We start from the raw sequence: 18,475 nt of genomic DNA, 5'->3' as shown, positions 1-18,475 counted from the left end.
GAAGGCTATTTAACAATGGACACACGATCAATCAGGTGATACAGAAGTGCGCTGAGTATACTGAGCCCTTATATATAGCATTCATAGATTGTGAGAAAGCATTTCACTAGGTCGAAACCTCAACAGTCATTCAGGCATTACGGAACCAGGGGGTAGATAAGCATTATGTTAGAATACTAGAGGATATCTACACTGGGTCCACAGCTACCATCATCCTCCATAAAGAGAGCAGTAAAATACCTATAAGGAAGGGCGTCAGACAAGGAGACACAATCTCTCCAATGTTATTCACATCATGTTTACACGAAGTATTCAGAACGTTGTATTGGGAACAGGTGGGAGTAACGGTTAATTGAGAATACCTCAGTAACCTCATATTTTCTGATGACGTGGGCTTGCTAAATAATTCGGGGGACGAATTGCAAAGCACGCTTTCCGCACTGGACAAACAGAGTAGAACCGTGGGCCTGAATATGAATATGCAGAAAACCAAAGCAATGATCAATAACCTCGGGACGGCACAGCGGTTTGAGATAGGTGGCGAGGCAGTGGAAGTGGTAAGCGAATAATCTACTCAGGCCAAGTTGTGACCCCGGATCCCAACCATGGGGCAAAGATAAATAGAAGGATAAGAATGGGGTGGAGGGCATACGGCAGACATTCTCAGATAATGAATGGCAGCCTACCATTGTCGCTGAAGAAGAAAGTGTATGACATCTGCTTCTCAGCGGTACTCACCTACAGGGCAGAAACTTGGAAGCTCACTAACAGGGTTCAACTAAAATTGAGAACGACTCAGCGGGCAATGGAGTGGAAGGTGATAGGTGTAACATTAAGGGACAGGAAGAGAGCGGAGTGGGTCAGGGAACAAACGTGTGTTAAGGACATATTAGTAGAAATTAAGGAGAAGAAAAGGACGTGGGCGGGGCATGTGGTGCGATGGCAAGATAACCGTTGGTCATTAAGGGTAACAGAGTGAATCCCTAGAGAAGGCAAGCTTTCCAGGGGGCGGCAGAAAGTCAGATGGGCAGATGAGATCAAGAAGTTTTTGCGGGGATAAATTGGTCGCAGTTAGCACAGGACCGCGCGCGGTTATTGGAGATTAATGGGAGAGGCCTTTGCCTTGCAGTGGGCATAGATAGGCTGGTGATGATGATGATGATAATGAGGATGAATGGGCCGATCCCCTGATTCAGTATGTTCACACACTAAAGAATATCATCAGTATCACCGAAGCGTTGATGACAGCCGCCAAGGTGTCCGTCAGAAAAGGGCAGCGATGATTGACCCACTGTAACGTGAGATAAGCAGTTGAACCCTGGCTATACGCCCCCCGGTTTTACGACAACGGGGGTTTTACGACAGACTAGTCGAGTCCCGATGAGGTATCCGTAGGAACAATGCACTAAAACCTGAATTATCCGGCGCGATTTCATGCCTGACCCGCGTTATCCGACGACATATGCAAAGCGCGCGACCATCGGCCGGACGAAATGAAAGTGCCGCGGTCCTCTTCCGTGGACCATGAGCCCCCCGAATCGATTGCCTCCGGCACATCTATCTCTTCTGTTTCATCTTCTGTCCCCCCCCCCCCCCCCGAATCCGCCCGCCATCTGCACTATAAGTTCACCCTCTCCTCGCTGGCGTATGTTGTCTTGTTGGGCCTGCTAAAGTGTCGGCACCCCAAACCAGACGGTTTTGAGCCTTTTTCCTGCCCCTTCCCATTCCCAAAGTACAAATCGCTCGCTCGCTCTTGTAGCGCAGCAGTCGCAGGGGCAATGGGAAGGTGTTCATTTCTCCTACACAGGAGATGCGCTGAGAGTCTTAGGCTTCCACCTGGGTTTGTAATGATCACGTGTGCCATGATTCACACTGGCTGGCTGGGATCGCAGCAGTAAACTGCCTTTCAACGTTTGTTTTAATATACCGTTGTTGGTACGTGCGTTGCATTATTCTTTTGCATTTTTAGTGATTTGGGTTTCTGAGCCCTCGAAAGGATTAGTTTGCAGTTTACATTGAATATTCTTGCAAACACGTCACGCAAAACTGTATTGATAGGTGTAATTGTTGTGGTTTAGATTTTACGACGCCCACATTTTACGACGACTTTTCACGGTCCCCAGAAAGTCGTATAATCTCGGTTTTACTGCAGTTGAATCGAAAATAGACTAGTGCAATTTGCGGTTGTGTCTACAGAAGCTCAGTACGCAGAGTACGCATTCGATCAGTCATCAGTACACGTTCGATCATTCATCAGTGAGAATCAATTTCTCATCTTAACTTGTGCTAGGAATTCTTCAACACGAGTCTTGGTCGTTATTCTGTAACGCTCTACTGTTTTTATGCCCTTATCTTTAGTCATGTCACGCGTTTATCTTTCTATTATTGGCTTTTTGGGTGAGGTGAGATTGCCTTTAAGAATTATATTACGACATATTGTCTGTTCTATAATCTGGATACCGAGGCACCCATTGGCTGTTATTCGTAGTATGTGCATACGATGCCTTTAACTCTTCTCTGGAAAATAAACCACAATTATCAATACGCACTTACGGCCCAGTACTGACGGCTTACGAATTGGGAGTGAACCACTGCCGATTTATTACACTGGTGATAGAAAGGGGGTTGGAGAGGTGTGAATTTCGTTTGCGTCATTATGAAGCCCGTTAGGGAAAACACTAATTCAGCACTCTTTGCAACATTTTTCGAAAGTGTAACGTAAAGAAATGTCCCGGGCCGACACCTACTTCTTTATTATTCAAAGGGGGCCGTGCAGAACGAGCTTACTGATCAAAGGGCAGGGCCGACATATCGCTGTAAGTAAATGTAGCGTCAGGTGGCGCCAAAAACAGCAACTCCTGGACTTCTGCATTGAATCAGTAAAGCTGCTGTCTAGCAGAGCCCTGTTCGTGACCCCAAACGAAAGGAACTTGCCACCTGGCAAGTTCCCTATATTATTATGACATTTTTCCGAAAGCAAATGGTTTGCTCGATATTCTTCTAACAAAGTGTTCCGCTTTAAATCGTCACGCAGAAAAAGAGTAGCGAATGTTATACGAGATATGAGGTTTCACAGGGCAACTCTTGACGTTTATGCTGTTGTTATACGTGAATATCGTGTCTAGATTAGTTGAGAACATGACTTGATTATCAAATTTTTAAAAAGTAGTTATTATGTTTAAAGAGCCTTTTTTAACCGTTTCTGTTTCTATTGCTCAAAGGGGCCATGAAAACCAAACACAAGTTCGGTTCACTAGAAGGCTGCTTTTCTCGATAACAAAACCAGCAATTTTATCGCAAGCTCTGAACAAATCATCTCTATGCCAAAGAAAAAAAAGCAGTAGTGATGACTCGATCCCCAGCCACATTCCGGCGATTTCTCTATGACGCCACAATCTTTTTCGTGCGATTAGCTTGCCTTTGTTGGTATCACGTGAATGCGGTACCAACTCTTAGGTGTGCTGGCCAAAAATACGTGACTCATGCCCATATGCTGCACAGTAGCGTGAAATTCGAAAGTTTTTTTCTGGTGTTTCTATGCGCTTTTGGTCAAAAAAACCGTCATTCGGGGCTGGAATGAACCTGAGAGATTTAATAAACGCTAGTTGTTTCAAAGTGCAGAAAGGTGTATTTTTTCTTCATTGCCCGTTTATTCCTTGCTTTCAGGGTGGAGCGATCTGCTGTTGAAGACTACACATTAGGCGACAGAGGAATTCAGATCCCAGAAGGCGGCGTTGTCATTGTCCCTATTTACTCAATGCACCGTGACCCAGAATTTTTCCCTGAGCCAGAAACTTTCAAACCAGAAAGGTAATACGCTTTGCCTTCGAATCGCTGTCTTAATTGACACTGCGTCGGGAGAAATCAGGGTAGAAAGAAATCATGCCCCCTTTCTACGCCGCCGTGTCGAAGGTGATTGTAGCACAGGATGTGTCAGGCTCGTTCAGCATATATATAGCATACCAGAGTGTTGAAAACTGCATTTTATTAGGATTTGCTTCAGAAAGTTGCCGTGGACACATAGGTTACGCTGAATATTTTTTTGCGGAAAAAATTGTGGGGCAATATGGAGAAGAAGTGTCAATTTTTCTACCAACACACAGACGTGATAGAGAGAGCTAATTGGGCGCCTTGGCAAGCGTAAGTGTTGTAAGTGCAATCCTGGCATGTTTGTCGCGCAGTGGTGAATCCGTTTATCGTATAAAATAGTAAAGATATAATCGATTAAGCCTGGATCACCTACTCTGAAGGGTACTCCCCTATATTCAAAGTTGTTACGCATAATTTCCGCAACCTTGTAGCTAATTCTTAATACCCCATTACTTTGGCGGATATCTGTTGGCGTACTAATAATAATGCCATTGTATGCGTCTAGGCTCAACGCTCGTGTATGACCGTAGTGTAGACATTTGGCCCCCAGACCGCATAAAGATTTCACGGCGACCGCGGATAATTCATTTTAGGGGTGCCTTCCTATCGGCATGCGTCCCCGAATGCGTGGTCTTAGCCTGTACACGGAGCGTACGCTACCCGCAGTTGAGGGTGTGTGAGGCGCCACGGGAACGGCGAGGTATCCCACCAGAAATGTGAGCAACCCAATACCGAGAAACGCAAACGACCGGGGAAGCGTTTGGCAGAAAGTAGCTCTGCCATGGAGACTTCGGCCCAAGCCCCAACGATCACTCCCCCTCCTCTTGGTCAGGAGGCCAGTGCTTGCTCAAGCACGGCGACAACGCCAGAAATCCAAGGGCAGGCACAGCCAGTTCCTCCTCAGTCAAATGCAAATCCCAGCCCAAGCCCGACAGAGCAAGGTGCCCAGCCCAACTCCATCGAATCTGTTACAACTCTACTGAACCAAATTAGTGCACAACTCGCCGAACAATGTCGGCAGATCGCTCACTTAAAAGAACTCGTCACACAACAACGAGCGCAGAATGACGAACAATAATCCCGTATAGAGCAGCAATCGGCAAAAATACACACTAAACTTTTTTACACCCTTTTGACCAAAAAGGGTGTATGATAATTGAAAAAAGGGTGTTGGGAGGCCCGTACACCCTTTTTCTTGAATCTCAACACCCTTTTTCGTAGCTTCACGCCCTTTTTGCGTGAAAAAAAGGGTGTTGACTAACCTCAACACCCTATTTTTTGGAAGGGTGTTGCAAGGGTGAGGAAAAGGTGTTCAGGTCTTCATTGATTGAAGCCATGCATGCAATATAATTTCAAAAAGACATCCCATTGCACCATCCTCCCAACCTCGTCAAAAATGCTCAAAAGCAAAAAAAAAAGCTGCTAAATTCAATAAAAAGCAGCGGCAGCACCGATGTTCAAACAGGAAAAAATATCAGCCCTTGCTTATTGCGACATCGACAGAATAACACTCCCCCTCCCACTTTTTGTTTTCTACAGCCTTGCACGGAGCACAGCACAACCTTGAACTGTGAAATCTGTATCATCATTCCGTCGTTCCCTGTTCCTCTCCTGCCCCACCAGCACAATCATAGCCCCCTCTGACAACAGTCATTCTCGTCACTCAGTGGAGTTATAACGTACTAGCAATCACAATTTTATTCCATTCTTATTGTTAGCGACCGTAAATATTGTGTACAAATGCAATAAACAGACCACCTAATTTCTCCTACAGAAACAACGTTGGAGAACAAGGCAGATATCAAAAGAAAACAAAAGTTGGGAATGGAGGGGCCATGAAATCGGGCGCTAAATAAACAGACGCCAAATAATAATACGATTACTTACACTAGAACACTGCCAAATTTCATTGCGCAGTGTTATCTTACTATCTGCTGCTTTTTTTACCGTTCAAATGGAGCGCCAAAAAACTCAGTCCGCGTTTTGTGTTTGTAAACTTTAAAAATCTAAGCTTCTTTATTATATTAAACACAAAAAATAATAAGTTACTGTTGTAGTCAATAAAAGAGGCAATTATTTATTGTTGTCGTTTTAATTAGTTTACGCAACTCCCTGCCAACGGCCGAAACCCTGAGTACGGCGCGCAGCGGCGTGGCCGGATTCCGGAACAGATACCCCGTGACCCTCCATGCCGTGACCCGTCTTTCATGGATTGTTTACTGTGGTGTGCAGTTACACAAGCGCAGTTATTATGATTAATTGGACACCTCGTCGTCTTCGGTTATGTCTGTCGTGTTCGACTTCGCGATGAAGTATTTGAGAACAACTTTGCCACCTGAAGACGGCTAATTTCGTTCGGCGCTTGCCCCTGAACGTCGCTCGCTCTTCTGCTTCGTTTCCTGCAGGTAAGCTGTCTCGACACATTTGCCGCTTTTCTTTTCACTGGATGCCGTTTGTAGCTGTCATCGCCGCTTTAAGGATTCCTTAACAGGAGCCCGCGTGTGTGAATTGTTTAACTGAACTAGCTAGGTTGAACCTTGAGGGCTCGTCTTTAGAAAGGCGATGTGCGAAAGAACATTGTGGTGCTTGCATTGAGCGCTGAACGCACTGGCGCTCAGTAACGCAGTGGCGCTCAGTAACTCAGTAACGTTTCCCATTCCGCAGCACTATATTGAACAGCTTCAGAGTTCACCACTGCGAACCACGTCTTACGCGTAGTTTATCAGAACACGGGCGGCTACTCCTCTAAACTGTGCTGCGCAGCGTTTACGGCTTCGTTAATCACCGCTGTCATTTGTGCCGTGTTGGGAATGGCGAGGGACAATCGTTTGCGAGCGAATGTGCGCGCCTCGCAAGCTTCGTTGCGTTTGCGGCGAGCCACCTCACCATGTGTACGGTGCCGCTGTACGCGGGCATTGATTTTGGCTGAATATTGTTTTGCCCGAGTTGTAACATTCGTGCACCCAATAATCTCCATTCTTGCCTGTCTGGTAATCATGTGTCATCCTGTTTTAGACCTCTGAACGGTCTGAGCACATCACGTCCCTCCATTCAACCGGACAAGAGCCACAAGCATTGTCAACAGTGTTTGGCCGCCAGAACGTAAGTTTTCAAACACAGTTTTGGTAGCACAGTGGGCTACCATACTTGAATAATGTTCGATCACTTGGTTGTAGAAGTTCTCGCCCCCGTAACAATTATTGGTGTTTCATGCATAACCTAACATGTAGCCGCTAAATGGCAACCTTTCTTGTTAATTTCGGAAAACTCAGTTTCACCCAAAATCATAATGCGGGCGTAACAGTTAATCACCATGTATACGAACTTCCTGGTGTTAGTCATGCTTACGGTGAAGCCATATTTCTTAGGTGGTGACACCAAAATGTTATTACCTTTGTAGTTTAGTCTTCGATAAAGCCTTACCAGTTCTGTTTTCAGCTATTTTTTGGATGTTTATCATGTGAATTGACAGTCCTTGCAGTCCACTTTTTAAAATAGTTATGTAACTGCCTGTACCTTTTAAAGAGGCCTGATTGGGGTTCTGAAGGCTGCGATTTACGCACGCTAGTGCTGTACCGCCAATAAAGAAACATCCTTCCACAAGGAAAAAGATTTGAAAGTGTAAAGTATCAGCAGCATTATTCTTAACTGGAACATGCTAATTGCTAGTCCTGGGGCTTTTCCTGAAAGCACTGTGGATGTTATGAGAGAGGAAAACCACTCAAACAAATCTGCCAAGGCCGTTGCTGCTCCAAGATGCGTGCAAGCACTGAGTCTTCTGAGCAATACATTGCACCCTTTTTTTTAAACAACCGACGTGCATGCTGAACGTACTCCTGATTGGGCGTGTGCCAGGCGCGTAGCCAGGAATTTTTTCGGGGGGAGGGGGGGGTGGTCGACCAAAAATTGGGACGGGGAAATATGTAGGCAAGGCATCTTGCGCGTAGTTTTGCAAACGAAGCTTGAAATAACTGACTTTAACATGTGATTTGTGTATGCTCAACACTAACTGTAAAGCCCACCTTAAAGGAGCCATGAAGACAAAATACAAGTTGGGTTTATTAGAAAGACTGCTTAGTCCTGATAACAATGATCCCAATATCATCGCAATCTTCGAAAAAATAACGGAGATATTAAGGAAGACGTTTGAAGCAGTCGCGACCCCCTAACCAATTTCCCGCAACTTTTCTATGACGTCACGGAACCTTGTTTCTGCGATTGGCTGCTGCCTAACTGACCTGTCGCGACGGCACATGACTGGACGTCTGTAATCCGGCCTCTAGTTTCATTTGACCGCATCACTTGACGTTAACGTGCAGTTAAGGCACTGAAAATTATGTTTTATTGTGGGCCCGTATGACTTCATTCTTGCTTATAACACGTCACTGTGGCGCAAAATTTCAAAGTTTTTAAATACTTCTTGCTTTTTTTTTCGTTAAAAAACATATTTTGCGGCTCTAATGGAGCTGAGTGACATACTGAATCCTAGTTCTTTCAAATTAAACGAAGTTGTATTTTCTCTTCATGGCCCCTTTAAGGAGCTTAGATAGTGATGATCAGCTAAATTGCCGTTCGCTGGTCTATGGGCAGACCACGGGCAATTCATTCGTCCCCAGAGCAGGTGGTTAGGCGGACCTGCGCTTGTGAGTGTGATCATGAGTGCGCTCGTGAGTGGCGCGCGGTCCCCGAAGTTCGTCGGGCGGAAGTGGAGGCCAACACTGAATGTTTACTATCAAGATTCTCGTGTTTTAGAAAAGGGACTATTAAGTTTTCTTGTCAGCTATGAAGTACAGTCGAGCACGATTTGAAGGTTATCGCACCAGCATCGAGCGGCCAAGCGTGCCACCAGCCCACGGTTTCGTTTCGGAACCATGAAAATCAAGATTTCACACTCTTCGCTCCCTTGTTGGCTGTTCCATGATACAACAATGGCCCGCACGACTGACTTGCCACCCTTTGGGTTTCAAGCTATACAGGGCCGTCCACGCTAGGTGCGAACACGGCGCAGCGTGACCTTGCTCCGCGGAGCGCCAGCGCACAATCCGCGGCCGCGCATCGAAGCTAAGCGGCGCAAGCGCACAGGGGCTTGGAGGTGGGGCTTCGTGTCGTCTGCTACCGCGGGAGAGCGCTGTGCCTGCTTTGCTGTGAAGCACGCCTAACTGTAGGCTTGCCTGTAGCGACGGCGTTGCAGGAAAGCGCACTTTCCTTACTGGGGCGCATTGTGTAGTTTCTGCGTACGAGAACCCACAGCTTCCGCTTTTCAGTTCCGCGGTGCAGGTTAAATGCAAGTATTGTTGCAAACATTTCAGGACTGGCTTGGTTTGGTTCAATGAGAGGCGCTGTATAGAACGGCATCATATAATTTCGGCCACTAGGATTTATTTAATGCTCACTGGCATTACGCAGAACATAATTGTCTGTGCATTTCGCCTCCGTGGAATTTCGGTCACAGCGGCTGGGTTTCGATCTGCCGAATTTCTTCCAGATGTGTATTGGCTTTTTTCAAACATATGAATATCGCGCATCGTCGAGATGGTTCAAGCAGTCGCCCAGCCAGGAAGTCACGCCCCCAGCACAATCGTCTACTCTACGGTCGAATCCTGGACCGGTCCCACTCTAGTGTGCTAAATTATAATGCATACGTCATTGGTTGCGCTCCCTACATGGCTAGTTATTTGGAGAAAGTGGCCCCTCCCTTTGTTGCCACCTGTACGCATCCTTCTTTATGGTAAGACCCGTACTTCCTCGCAATGGGCCTGCGTGAGCAATGAAGCTGTGGTCACCCGTTCCATGCTACACAATTGTGGAACAGCTTCTCCGTTCTTTAGGTCCACAACTTCTGCATTCTTCTCTTTACTATCCCCACACACATGGCCTAGCCAAACGCCACGAACAGAAAAATCTCCAATATGTTCAATACATTTTCAATATGCTTAACAATGCATGCAATGTCTTACATTAAACAAACACTTGCATTGTGGACTCGGCATATTCTGATTCCTTTTCTCATTTACGATATTTCTTGTCGATTTCCATGAGCTCGTTGATCATAATCGAAGTGGCATCGAGCAATCCTGGAGAGTCTTTGAGCAAGACCGAGCATGTAAATACTCCGATCAAAAAAAATTTGGGAAGCTAGCACTCACGCGCAGGACTTCAATGTTGAAGCTGTTGTTGGTGAGCTTTGCTGGAGGCAGCTAAGCTTTGATATCATTGTTTATTTTCATAGTTGCGGTGCTAGTAATCGTCGTCATATGCCTCAAACCGGTCGTCGTCTTTCTCGAAGCGAGTGGTGGATTGAAAGTCGTCCTCTGCATTGTAGTCTTCAACCAGCCCTTCGTCATAGACTCGAGACGCGGTTGCAGGATCTGCCAGTCGTCTCGGAAAGTATTGCCACACTCGTAGCCATGTCTCCAATTATCCACAATGGCTTCCAGAGAATGTGTCGGTCGCGGTGACCTCTACCAAGCAGCATGTTTTTTTTTTTAATTTTAGCATTGGACTTTAGCATTAACGCTGAAGTTTTGTTGCATGCGCGGCAGAGATTGACGACGGCGCTGGTTGTCTTTTTTTTTGTTTTTTTGCTATAGCCACTGCACGAGCCGAGGAATCGGCGTTTTCTACAAGGTACACGCTCCCGAGTGCTTGGCATGTTCTCGCTTCTAGAGGTTTTTGCCAGTTTTTTATTCGCGCTAAATCCACTGCGCGTGCCGGGGACGCTCGGAGGTCTCCGCAAGCATGCCCCAACGAGCCTTAAAAATTTTCTCTCTTTTTTTGCTGCAACGGTGGTCTTACGGCCAGTAACACCTCCGTTGTTTAAAAAGCCGGCCGGATGGCACATTCGGGCATAAGGCCATCTGCTTTAGAGAGCACACGCAGAAAATACAGCTTTGCTCCCTTACCCTTTTTAATTCTAGGGTGCAGTTAAATCCCGAAAAACCCGCCAGGACATCACCTGGCCCGCCGCGGTTGCTCACTGGTTGGGATGGTTGGCTACACTGAGCCGGGAGACCCATGTCCGATCCAAGTAGCAGGTGCCACTTTCAAAAGAGGCGAAATGCAAGAACGCGCGTTTGCTGCGTGGTATCAATGCACGGTAAAGTTCCTTGGGTAGTTATTCGGAGCCCTTCTCTGCAGCGTTTTCGTAGCAAGTGTCGTTTTGTAGCGCTAACCCCTATAAGCCGAGCCAAACCAGTTCTGAAATGCCTTCAACCTTCAACAATACTTGCATTTAACCGGCACCGCGGAACTGAAAAGCGGAAGCTGTGAGTTCTCGTACGCATAATCTACACAACGCGCCGCAGTAAGAAAAGTGCGCTTTCCCACAACGCCGTCGCGCCGCGCTTAGACGCTACAAGCATGCATACAGTTAGGCGTGCTTCACAGCAAAGCAGGCACGGCGCTCTCCCGCTCTAGCAGACTACACGAAGCCCCGCCTCCAAGCCCCTGTGCGGCTGCGCCGCTTAGCTTCGATGCGCGGCCGCGGATTGTGCGCTGGCACTCCGCGGAGCGAGGCCATGCTGCGCCGTGTTCGCACCTAGCGTGGACGGCCCTGTACATTCGTTGTTATCAAGCACAGACTTGGACTTGGTTGCCCTTTATCTACACCAATGATAACGAAACTTGCATGGAATATTTGCTAAAGCTGGTGTTCTTTCTGCTTCGTTTGAAAGAGTAGCTTTCCCGCGACAACCTCCGAATCGCAGTGGACTGTACATGCGGCGCATTCGTATATTATGGCGGTGAAGCTAATGTGCGTCTTCGTCCTTAAGTAATCGCCTTTTGTTATTTTTTGTGCTAGTAACGTGAGTAGTAAACTTGCGCTAAGCGGAACACCTTATTGCACTGCTGTTGAATGTTGAGCTTGTTGCACGTTTCTTAAATTTCATTATATTTCTATCTGTTAAATCGAAACAGACATGGCTTCAGTAAAATTTCGGTTAAGCAAATACAGAATGCTGATTCTAACCAAGAGGGAGGTCAAGGAAACAGTGGAATAGTGCCAAAAAAACAAAGCTCCGCATTAAGGAGAATTGTGTAGTTTTGTTGATGTGGAGGAAATACAAGATGGGCAGAGCAATGTTTCTTATGCAGCAGAAATTATGGATCTGCAATAGTCAATGAAATGCGATGTCGGTAGAAAAATAAACATATCAAGGATTGATAGTTGACTGAACAAAATACAGCGACGTGCTCTGTCATGTGATTATACTTTGTACCAGTGTAAAGACAAGGAATGACACGCTCCCGACAACATGTAAGCCTATATGAGGCTTTTCCTGCTGTTCTGCCATTCCCCGGCCGTGCTGTTCCGCCATTGAAACAGTGGTGCTGTTTCGATCGGCTCGCGGCAGGTTCCCAGCGGTTGTCGGTGTATCCGGCACGAAATGCAGCCGGGCTGTATATAGTGAGAGGTACAGCATCTGGAGCGGGCGCAGGGATCAGACGTTGACATAGCCCTTGTTTTCAGCTTCATATGAGCAAGAATGTCCTTAAAACTGCAGGTTCCGCGCCTGCAGGTGACTTCAGGCGGTTTTTCAGGCTGCTTAAACCGCACCCCAGCAGTTATCTTCTTGGATGTTGTTTTCCCCGGGGCTTCTCCTCCAAGCCGCAGTAGCGCTGAGGATCGCACCCCGGGTATCCTCAACCGACAAACTCAGCCTCCGATACAAAACTGTACATTTATTTACAGCCCGGCGGGTGACTAAAAAACAGTGCTCAGGCGGAGCTCAAAGACGACGGGCCGAGCTCTCCTGCGCCCGACCGCGTCTCCCGATGTCGTCTCCTTGTCTTCATCTTCCCTCCACCCTGACGCTGGGGGCTAGGCAAGAGGGAAAAGCGAGTCCTTCGTGGGGGTCCAACCCCATGTGGGGGCCATTAGCGCATCCGGTGCGAGCAGGCGCGACCTTCCTCGGGATGTGCGGAGTTTCAAGGCGCCGAGCGACACGTGCGTTCAATTTCTGGGCCGCTCGTCCCGGGGCCCGCGCCAGTTCGTGCGTCGAAGCGCCCGACACCTCCACCGCCACTGTGAAACATAACTTCAGGAATGCTTCACACACGAAACACACACCACACACATTTGGCCCGTGCACCATCGTTCCTTCAGTTGATGACACAACAATCAGCACGGCCAGTGCCTCTTGACCCTGGCTGCAGGTCACCATGACAAATTAGGCACAATCCTCACATAGCTCATTCAGAGCGAGCGGCCTTTAGAATGCGGTACGCACCGGCCGTCGTCGTCCGAAAACACTCCTCGCTCGGGAAGGGACCACTGCTGGGTCGTCAGCATGCGTTGGAGCCACTCTGCACTGAGGTGAAGCTGACTAACACTTCCGCCTCTTTCCAGGCGAACCCTCGGGTTCGGCCGCTTCTGACCCACCGTACGCGCACGAGGTGTCATTCTCTACGACACAGCTTTGGTCAGGGTAAGCAGCAGAGAGCTGCTTCGTGGGCACGTTAACGCGGTCATGCAATGCCGGAGAGGCTATCTCTTCAGTCACTGCAGTTCTACCTGCAACTGCCTGGGGCTGCGTTACATGAGCGGCCGTACCCTGATTTGCACTTCCCTCTCTCAATTCGTTGGAGCTTCCCATGGCAATCATATTTTCGGGACTCGACATTCGGGGACCTCCAGAAACACACGATGCAGTGTGCGCGACACCAACTGCATCCGATTCTTCACGCGATTCCCGTGCTGCCGCATCCTGCAAAGCTACTGGCCGCTCGGCCGCGCTCCCGGGATGTTCTCTTTCTCCGCACGGTGCGACGACAGGCTCACGCTCAACTGAAGCCAGTCTCCGCCCCTTCAGAAAGGCTGGTTTAAGAACCTCATAGTTCTTCCGCTAATTAATGTGCGAACCCTCGCGTTCAGCCGCTACTGAACATACCGTTCGCGCACGAAGCGCCGTTCTCTACCACACACCGTTGTTTGACGCAAGGAGTAGAGAGGGGCTCATCGGTCACATGAATGCGAACATGCGACGCAGCTGAGGCTGTCTCTGGCTATCAGCTTTTTCACGGGCATGCCCACACTCCTTCGACGCACGAACTGGCGCGGGCCCCGGGACGAGCGGCACAGAAATTGAACGCACGTGTCGCTCGGCGCCTTGAAACTCCGCGCATCCCGAGGAAGGTCGCGCCTGCTCGCACCGGATGCGCTAATGGCCGCCACATGGGGTTGGACTTCCACGAAGGACTCGCTTTTCCCTCTTCCCTAGCCGCCAGCGTCAGGGTGGAGGGAAGATGAAGACAAGGAGACGACATCGGGAGACGCGGTCCGGGCGCAGGAGAGCTCGGCCCGTCGTCTTCGAGCTCCGCCTGAGCACTGTGTTTTAGTCGCCCGCCGGGCTGTAAATAAATGTACAGTTTTGTATCGGAGGCTGAGTTTGTCGGTTGACGATACCCGGGGTCAGATCCTCAGCGCTACTGCGGCTTGGAGGAGAAGCCCTGGGGAAAAGAACACCCAAGAAGATAACTGGCGCTGTCGACAGGATCTTCAACAGCGACGACTCGGCCAGCCGGCGGGCGAGACGGAGCAGGCGGAGAAGTCGCGGCCTGCTGAACGGGATCGGCGGGAGCAGCGAGCTCGTCAGCCTGGTGGAGAAGCGGCTCGACCGGCGCTCAGCGGACTTCTTAACGGAGAGCGGCAGCCTGCTGAATGAGATCGGCAGGAGCAGCGAGCTCGCCACCGAGGTGGAGAAGCGGCTCGAGCGGCGCTCAACGGACGTCTCAACGGAGACCGCGGCAATCTCTGCGGCCTGCTGAGCAGCGGAGAAGCAGCTTGGCGAGCGGTCAGTGGAGGCATCAGCAGCCCACTGAAGGAGAAGCGGCAGGCGAGAAGTCAGCAGGCGATTGTTTGGTGGACACCTCGGTGGAAGGAGCGGTGCATAAATGGATAACCCATCTGCACCGGTGCGGCATCTCTACTGGCGCCGAGCTATGCAGGTCAGTGCTTCGTTTGATGCTGGGTCTGCGGTTCACCATGACATCTAGCGGCTATCTAGGTGTAGCCGCGAGATAATGATGAGGATTAGGAAGCGTGCATGAATGTTGCAGGGACAGCAAGCATTGCAATGTCGTTCACTGAGCAGAAGGCGCTATTGCTGGCGAAATTGAGAATCGCTGAGGCAGAGTTAGCAGCGGAACGTTCGAAGAGTGAACGTTTCAAGAGAGCTAACAATGTTCCTACCTCACCGATTGCTCAAACAGTAATGTTCAGCACTCAGGGAGAGAGTGAACTGGGGTGCTCCGGTACGCCGAAAGACGCGCTGGGTGGAACCCATTCACTGGGCGCGCGTAGTCCTCCTGTTTCGTGGGATCCGCCACGATCAGAGTCACGCGGGAAAAGCGAAGATAGGATAGTGGCGCACGTTCCTTCGTGGGCGTTGAGATTTTCTGCAACCGGGGAGCAGGATAGTGAAGCATCCCGCGTAGAGAATTTCACCGAAATAAAGATGGAGGGGAAGAAAGGTGTTACGCGCGAGGCTGCGTTGGTAAATGACAGGCAGTCAAAGTTGAATGAGAGTGTGCGCATGCCCGTGATGAAGCTGATGGCAAGAGAGAAAGGCTCCGCAGCGTCGCATGTTATTGTTCATGTTGCCGATGAGCCCCTCGCTACTCCTTGCGTCACACAACGCTGTGTGGTAGAGAACGGCGCTTCGTGCGCGCACAGGGGTGCAGTAGCGGCTGAACACGAGGGTTCGCACAGGAAGGAGGGGAAGAACTATGAAGTTCTTAAATCAGCCGTTGTGAAGGGGCTGGTTTCAGTCGAGCGTGAGCCTGTTGTCACCGCGTTCGGAGAGGGAGAACGTTCCGGGAGCGTGGGCGAGCGGCCAGTTGCTTTGCAGGATGCAGCAGCACGGGAATCGCGCGAGGAATCGGATGCAGTTGGTGTCACGCACACTGCATCTTGTGTTTCTCGAGATACCCAAATGTCGAGTACTGACAATGTGATTGCCATAGGGAGCTCCAGCGAATTGAGCGAGGAAAGTGTAGATCAGGGTACGGCCGCTCATGTAATACAGCCCAGGGCAGTTGCAGGTAGGTCTGTAGGAGTGGCTGAAGAGATAGCCCCTACAGCATTTCATGTCAGCGTTGACGTAGCCGCTAAGCAGTCCTCTCCTGCTTACGCTGACGAACGGTGCGTAGTGGAGCACGGCGCTCCGAGCGCAGAAGCGGGCGAACCCGAGGGTTCGCCTAGAAAGAGGCGAAAGCGTCAGTCAGCTTCACCTCAGTGCAGAGTGGCTTGCACGCATGGTGACGAGCCAGCAGTGGTCCCTTCCCGAGCGAGGAAGCGAGGAGGAGAGGGGCCCCTGATACTGTTGTGTGAGGGTGTGTGGCGCATGGCAAGGGCGTTTTCGGACGACGACGGCCGGTGCGTACCGCATTCTAAAGGCCGCTCGCTCCGAATGAGCTATGTGAGGATTGTGCCTAATTTGTCATGGTGACCTGCAGCCAGGGTCAAGGGGCACTGGCCGTGCTCATTGTTGTGTCGCCAATTGAAGGAACGATGGAGCACGCTCGCAAAATGTGTGTGGTGTGTTTTTCGTGTGCGAAACATTCCTGAAGTTATGTTTCACAGTGGCGGTGGAGGTTTCGGGCGCTTCGACACACAAACTGGCGCGAGCCCTGGGACGAGCAGCACAGAAATTGAACGCACGGGTCACACGGCGCCTTGAAACTCCGCGCATTCCGAGGAGGGTCGCGCCTGCTCGCACTGGATGCGCTAATGGCCACCACACGGGGTTGGACCCCCACGAAGGACTCGCTTTTCCCTCTTCCCTGGCCCCCAGCGTCAGGGTGGAGGGAATATGAAGACAAGGAGACGAGAGAGACGCGGTCCGGGCGCAGGAGAGCTCGGCCCGTCGTCTTCGAGCTCCGCCTGAGCACTGTTTTTTAGCCGCCCACTGGGCTGTAAATAAATGTACAGTTTTGATCGGAGGCTGAGTTTGTCGGTTGGAGATACCCGGGGTGAGATCCTCAGCGCTGCAGTGGTTGGAGGAGAAGCCCCGGGGAAAAGAACACCCACAAAGATAACTCCAGCTTTGGCATAAAACATTATGAGGGCACCCTTACCCCCCCACCCCCCGGCTACGCCCTTGGCGTGTGCTTATTCTTTCTTGCTTCCACCACATTCGCGTCGTCGTCACGTTGATTTGGGAATGCTGGAATCAAGCATAGGCTGGCAAGATACGAGAGCTTGAACACAACCCAGTTGCCCACAATGAGTTTTCGAAGATCTCCACCACCTGAAGGTACTGAAGTGAGATGTAAGCATTGCCTGGAAACCATACTAGATAAGGGTACCAAATCATAGTTATGGGTCTTTCTCGCCCATTTATGTGTTTTGAACGAAAAAAGTGCCATTTAAAGGTGACACGTGGTTCTCTGCCGATTTCTGATGCCTGATTAAGTTTGTGGGCATTAATTTAGCAGCTTGCTCACATGTCTACCGTGTATGGGTGCTCGTTAGGAGTGAAGTAGGTAAAAATTGAAAGGTTTGATTGTAGTTGTGCATAGATTACCTACATTGTTCTCATTCGCAGAAAAGAAAAATTGAGGTAACCCTGCCAATTGTTCGGCATTGCTGCATTTTATTATGCTTGTATGATTCGTAGAACCTGCAGGAGTTCAGCTGCTTGTTAAAGGAAAAATGAACAGTGGTACAAAAACAAGTGCATCTACTAAAAAAAATCTTCACAATCGCAGGATGCCAACGGTCCACCTACCAACTTGCGTCCTGCATTGTTTCTGCTGGCTGGAGCGGCGCATGGAGCATTTTTCAACTTCTTGAAGTTTGTGATCAAGCACTGCCCCAAGTGAAGGATGCCGCAGAGGGATCTTCGGTTTTAATGCCACAATTTCATGTGCTTAGCACTTACTCGTTAGGCATTTTAAATATTCATCATCCCAGAGGGTATGTTACCTTCGTCTTGGGTGGAATGTGGCTGCAATCAGGTTATTCGTGACAGAAACAAGTGAACCACGTGGTGAGAGTCATTGAGGCCCTGTTGATTGCGCATGCTACTGAAATAACATTTTCATTCAGCTGAATACTTTCTAAATATTACAATTTGTGAACAAAATATGATAAAAGTCATGATTAGTTGTACTACAGTGCAGGAAAGAAATGCCAGCACATGTTTTAGGAGCCTCTTATATTTCAGGTCATTGGCTGGTGAGCAATAAAACATAACTGAAAATTGTTTAAAGTGAAATCAAATATTTGTTGTCACCAGTGCATGGCCCGTAGTAAAAGCTATCTGGTCTCCCAATTTCAAATGAGACCGGAAATGCCAAAAAAATAAGGAAATAAACAAGACAGCTTGCTACAATAAACCAATTCAAATAATTGCTCAATGTCTATAAAGTGGTGATTCAGGCGGGTTAGTTCGGTGTTGATGAAATACAAGCAGGCCCTCGCCTGGTCAAAAACAAATAAACAAATAAAGACATTTTGGGGCCCCTACTGGCCTTTGATCACAATGAAAGGGAGGTGAAAGGTCGCGATTATTTATAGGTTCGGTGGTGCAGAGTGCGCATGTATATGTCGGGGAGATTACCCCGCGACCGGTTAATCGTGTTTTTAGTTGGTTGACTATGC

General features: G+C 49.1%; 1 protein-coding gene and 1 long non-coding RNA gene across 2 annotated transcripts in view; both read left to right on the top strand.

Moving 5' to 3' along the window:
• LOC144180137 (cytochrome P450 3A13-like) overlaps nucleotides 1–18,475 on the top strand; it is a 128,188-nt gene that overhangs the window by 87,124 nt on the left and 22,589 nt on the right. Inside the window, exon 12 of the mRNA XM_077708529.1 lies at nucleotides 3,667–3,810. Coding sequence (XP_077564655.1) covers nucleotides 3,667–3,810 — 144 coding nt within the window. The remainder of the gene's footprint in view (nucleotides 1–3,666; nucleotides 3,811–18,475) is intronic.
• Nucleotides 6,060–18,318, top strand: LOC144179553 (uncharacterized). The gene is made up of 3 exons (XR_013324281.1): nucleotides 6,060–6,275; nucleotides 6,886–6,972; nucleotides 17,581–18,318. It is a non-coding gene; the product is annotated as an uncharacterized LOC144179553 (long non-coding RNA).

This window comes from Haemaphysalis longicornis, unplaced genomic scaffold (genome assembly GCF_048455015.1).
Source record: "Haemaphysalis longicornis isolate Haplotype H1 unplaced genomic scaffold, Haemaphysalis longicornis Haplotype H1 scaffold_4, whole genome shotgun sequence".
Lineage (NCBI taxonomy): Eukaryota > Metazoa > Arthropoda > Arachnida > Ixodida > Ixodidae > Haemaphysalis > Haemaphysalis longicornis.
The sequence above is the reverse complement of the archived record's forward strand: the minus strand, read 5'-3'. Positions and strand labels throughout refer to the sequence as shown.